The sequence below is a fragment of the Corvus brachyrhynchos genome, unplaced genomic scaffold (genome assembly GCF_000691975.1).
Source record: "Corvus brachyrhynchos isolate BGI_N302 unplaced genomic scaffold, ASM69197v1 scaffold215, whole genome shotgun sequence".
In the NCBI taxonomy this organism is placed as follows: Eukaryota; Metazoa; Chordata; class Aves; order Passeriformes; family Corvidae; genus Corvus; species Corvus brachyrhynchos.
The window spans coordinates 763,045-767,993 of NW_008237887.1; the positions used below are offsets into that span (position 1 = coordinate 763,045).

The 4,949-nt window shown below is 52.1% G+C and overlaps 1 protein-coding gene across 3 annotated transcripts in view; it reads right to left on the reverse strand.

Moving 5' to 3' along the window:
* Positions 1-434: 434 nt before the first annotated feature.
* USP48 (ubiquitin specific peptidase 48) overlaps positions 435-4,949 on the reverse strand; it is a 29,654-nt gene continuing 25,139 nt past the window's right edge. For all 3 annotated transcript variants that reach the window (XM_017732733.1, XM_017732734.1, XM_017732732.1), the window contains 6 exons: positions 3,993-4,097; positions 3,421-3,576; positions 3,129-3,254; positions 2,300-2,348; positions 2,127-2,153; positions 435-2,030 (listed from right to left, as the gene is read on the reverse strand). In XM_017732733.1, the coding sequence (XP_017588222.1) occupies positions 2,008-2,030; positions 2,127-2,153; positions 2,300-2,348; positions 3,129-3,254; positions 3,421-3,576; positions 3,993-4,097 (486 nt within the window). In that variant the 3' untranslated portion in view covers positions 435-2,007. The remainder of the gene's footprint in view (positions 2,031-2,126; positions 2,154-2,299; positions 2,349-3,128; positions 3,255-3,420; positions 3,577-3,992; positions 4,098-4,949) is intronic.

The following is a 4,949-nucleotide window of genomic DNA, read 5'->3' on the forward strand; positions in this document are numbered from 1 at the left end:
CCCATCCCTAGTGCCCAGCCCCAGGCCCCTTCTCCCCCCATCCCTCCCTAGCACCCGGGGGTCACCCAGCACCCCAAGGCCGCTCTCCTCCCCCACCTCCAGCACCCATTTCCCTCCCCCAAGGGCCCAGGGGGAGACCCCGGCTCGGGGGATGAGAAGGAGGGGCAGGGAGGCCCCAGGGACACACCAGGGTGGGGACAGGGGTGGATGTGACAGGGCCAGGGCCACCAAACGCAGTGCCCAAGCTCCAAAAAACCTCTTCCCCGTGCAGAGGACGGGGGGATTCCTGCTCCAGCAGGGTCCCTCTTGCTCCCATCCCACCCCCCAGTGCCCACATGCCTTTTTGGGACAGCTCCAAGTGGGATTTATGGGATAATCATCTCCACCTTGCTCCAACACCCTTGGCCCACGTGTCTGCACTGTAACAAGGCTGCCACAGCTCCAATGACAACTTTAATCCGATAATATTTGCAAATAACAGACAAAACAGGAACGGGGCCTTGGCTCACACCTTGCACCTGCGTCCTCCATAGGATCTGGCGCTGCCGGAACTGCCGCAGCCCTGGAACACCCTCACGGCCCCACGGGATCCCTTCCCACAACAGTATAAGCTCAAGGAAGAGACTTTTTTATATATAACATTAAAAAAAATTAACAGCAACTTGAAAAGATGGAATTTCCAAGGAATATGTACACAAGCGAGTGCTTCAGGCTGGGAAGAAAAACCTCCTGTGGCTTCGGCGCATGGAATTAATCATGTCTGTACCTTGGGAAAGAATCCACGGGTTCAAACTGCCCCAAAAAATCCCTTCTTAGGAACTTCAGAGCCCCTCAAATGCTGCTGCTTCACCCCCAAACCCAGCAGGGACAAGGGAGGAGGGGGCTGGGCAAAGAGCAGTGGAATTCTTCGCATAAAACCATGGAAATAAAACACTGGAAATCAAAACTGGTGGGGTTTTGGGGATGAAATTTGTGGCCCCCACCCTCTTCTTGCACCCCAAAATTCCTGCAAACCTTGAAAAAATAAAACTGATGTGATCTCTGCATTGAACTTTTCCACGGAAACAAAGGAAAAGGCTGGAAAGGAAGAGGATCTCTATTAAAGACATCCCTCGGAGCGCCCAGTGTGGATCAGTTTGGAAGTGGGATACTATTTCCTGCTAAATATTAATGGCGAGAAAACTTTGCTGGGAGATGTCAGGAAAAAAAAATTAAAAAATTAGTGCATTGCTGAAAAATGAGGAGAGAGGGGTAAGAAAATCTTCCCATGGGAAAATGGCACCCACCCACACCCCCTCAGCGGCTCCGGCTGCCCCGAGCCAGGAACACTCCCAGCAGCGTCAGACTGGGGGAAAATGTTCTCCAGAGTCATTAAAATACCCCAAACTTCTAAAAAAACCCACAGTTCCCAGAGCTCAGGTGGTTATTGGATCATCCAAGGTGTGGAAGTGACGGCAGAGGGGTGCGGAGAGGGGGCGTCTCCCAGCCCCTGGGAGGGTCTGGGAGGCAGATCCAAGCTTCCATTTTGGGTTAAATAAATGAAGTTTTGTTGTCTGAAAGCACTAGACATTCCTCAACAAGTCACAATCCCTGTACTTCCATGCTGGACTGAAAGCGTAAGAGTGGATCAGAGACGGGATTATCCTAAAGAGTTCCTGGAGAATGATCAGGATGGGCTGGATCTACTGGATCTCGACCCTCTGCAGCTGGTCCAGGGGACACACGAGGCCACCCCTCGTCCTAAACACTCCAACTGCTGCTCAACTTCCCAACCTTCCTGTTCCTTATTAAATAAACCCGGGAACGTTGTCCTGAAGCCGGATGTCCTTCAGTGCAATCTGCTTTGACATAAGGCATTTGTTTTGTTTTTTGGGGAGCAAATGTCTCACGATGGATTTTTGCCTTCTGGAAGAGTCAAAAAGTACTGCATCCACCTGCTTTTACTCTTTTAATGCCCTACCATGTGACAAATCCTCTTCCCTTCTGGTTGCTCCTCTTGGAAAACCATCAGTGGCCAAGTAAACCAGTCCCTGGGAAGGAGAGACACCACCAGGAGATGAGGAGGGAGACGGGATGGGGTGGGATCCATGTGAGGGGTGCAAAGGGGGGAAAACACCTGGACTCACCTTTGAATCCTTCTTCAGGCATACAAACTGGGATGGAGAGGGAAGGGAGGCGTTAGAAGTCGCTCTGAGCGTCCCGCAGCCGGTGACACAGGAGCGTCACAATCCCCATTTTACACCTTCCCAACCCAAATCCTCGGCCGGCAGCCCCAGCCCAGCCCGTCCCCGCCTCTCACCTTGCATAACGTCGTCCATGGCCGCGTAGTCCGCGATGGGCTCGTCGGCCTGGGGAAGACAGGGGAGCAGGGAATTAACGAGCACACGGATCCGCGGGATCCTGCTCAGGCCAGGAGCAGGGAATGGGGCTCTTGGGAGCGGGAACTCGATGGCAGGACTCACTCCCTGATTTAGCCATGTTTTGGTACCCACAGAGCTCAGCAGCCAAATGAGCTACAAAGGGCTCTTGGAAATAAAAAACCAGGGGGTTTTCTCCTCCACAACGAAGATAAAAAGGATTTACCTCCTCCAAGATAAATAAAATCAAGGATATTCCTCCTCCAAAACAAAACCAATGAGGATTTTCCTCCCCTAACACAAAAAAAAAAAATTAAGGCTTTTCCCCCTCCAAAACAAAACAAAAACCAAAAGGATAGTCCCTTCCAAACAAAAAATTAAGGATCTTCCTCCTCCAAAAAAACCCCCAAAACAAAGAAACCACCGAGCACCTAAGGATATTCCCTCTCTGAAACAAAATCAAGGATTTTCCTCCTCCAAAACAAAAAACAATGAGGACTTTTGTCCCCAACACAAAATCATTAAGAATTTTCTTCCTCCAAAACAAAACCCCAAGAAGTATTTTCCTCCTCCAAACAAGCAAACAAACAAACAACAAACAAACAAAATTAGGGATTTTCCTTCCCTAAATCAAAAAAATTACAGATTTTTTTTAATAAGCAGCTGCACGAGGAGCTCGTTCCATTTGTCCCCATTTCCACACACACCACCACACCCTCCTTGTGGCTCTCACTGATCCCACGGCGCTCCCGAATCCCACCCCGCCGTTACCTTGAGCAGGATGACGGACTCGGGGATGACCCCGAGGCTGCCCAGCGTGGCCGTGTCATCGCTCAGGATCTTCCCGTCCAGGGACAGGTTCTGGTCGAAGGGGGCCACGGAGAAGGCGTGCATGATCTGGGGGCACACGGACACCTCATCCCGGGATCGCGGCATTCCCACCCCAGCACCCCCTGGCACCCCTCCCCACCTCCTGGGGGGTCAGACCCTCCCCTCCCCCTGCACCCCCACACTCTTCATTTTATGTTTTCTTCCTCATTCCTGGAAGCAGAGCTGGCCTCACCTGGATTTTCAGCTCTTTCAGGGTCTGGTTGGCCGACACAAGCAGCGCTTTCTCCCCCCGGACCTTCCGGTGCCGCGTGCTCCTCCTGATTCCCTGTTTTTGGTAAGTGATGTAGCTCTGGTGGGAGAGCTTCTGGCGTTTCGCGCCACCGTTGGCCTGGAGACGAGGCAGAAAGTGAGGAGATAGAGTTGTTTAGGGATAAACACAACTTTCCCAGATCTCAGAAAGGGTTTTGGGTGAGTTGGTCGTGCAAGGGAAGGCAGGGAACGATGGAAAACCCTTTGGAAAGCCAATTGAAGCATGCAAGTGTGGAGGCAACCAAAGGATTTGCCTTCAGACCTCAGCTCCTAGTCCTAACGCCAGTGTGGGGCAGATTCCCACACGCACACGAATCCCTGTCCATATCCAATCTCTCCAAAACCCAGCACTGTGTGGTTTGACCATTCAAATGACAATTTAAGACACTCTTCTGCTGCCAGTGAGATGCACAGGAGGAGGGTGGTGATCCCATCATGCTGACTCAGGAGGATAATACAAAAATCAAGGAATCTGATGGGATTTTTCATCTCTACCTGGTTAAAATCGGGGTCTTGCTCCCCCTCTGGCTTGTTTTCCTCCCTTTCCTCTTCAGCTTCCGAGCTGCTCACGTTCAGCTCCGGAGCCGCGTCCTTCATTACCTGGAGTCATAAAAATCATTCTCCATAACCAACAGCATTCACCCAGCCTGTCCCACCACGGCAAACAGCTCCCAGAGACCTCCAGGTGCCACCTCCATCCAGGGAGCCCAGGAACAGCCCCAGGAGCTGCTCCGTGAGCTCTGCAAAGGCTCCTCCACCCTCCCCACCTCGGTGGAACCTCGTGGGATTCAGCTCAGGAATCCCCCTCTGTGGAGCTGCAGGTGCTTCCTGCCCTCCTCTCCAGGCAAAGTCTCCTGAGCCCTGGACTGATTCCTTTCCCTTCAGCTGCTTCATCTAAGGGTGTTGCAAAAGCCTCAACATTGAGAAAGTATGCTCCGTGAGTTAAGACATTCCTGTGTCCCTGCAGCAGCCTGGCAGGGACACTCAGCACCATCACTTATGGGGCTGGAGGCTGTAACTAAATTAAATCTAAATAATTTACACAAATACAAAAATAAAAAGGTTGTTCAGGTCGGTGAAAGGCACTCCAGGCATAGATTTGCCTGGATGCAAATTCCCAGCTCTGCTGTGGCTGGAGCTGGGCTTTGCAGGAGCCCAGGAGCTCTGGATGCCAAGAGCTCTCCTCTCCATCGTGTATTTACAATGAATGACGCAATTCCAGCTCCCAAACATTCCCCAGAGCCCTCTGAACTCCAGCAGTGCCACCCTACAATGATTTTATCCAGATGAGGCTTCCCTCTGCAGCATCACCCCCCCAAGGAGGAGCCAGGTGGTGCAGAGGAGACAGGAAAAGGGTGAGGGGCTGGAAACACTCCCTGATTTTGCAAAGCCCAGCACGAAGGGCACAGTGGCTCCCAGTGCTGCCCACAGTGATCCTGGGCCACATTCCTC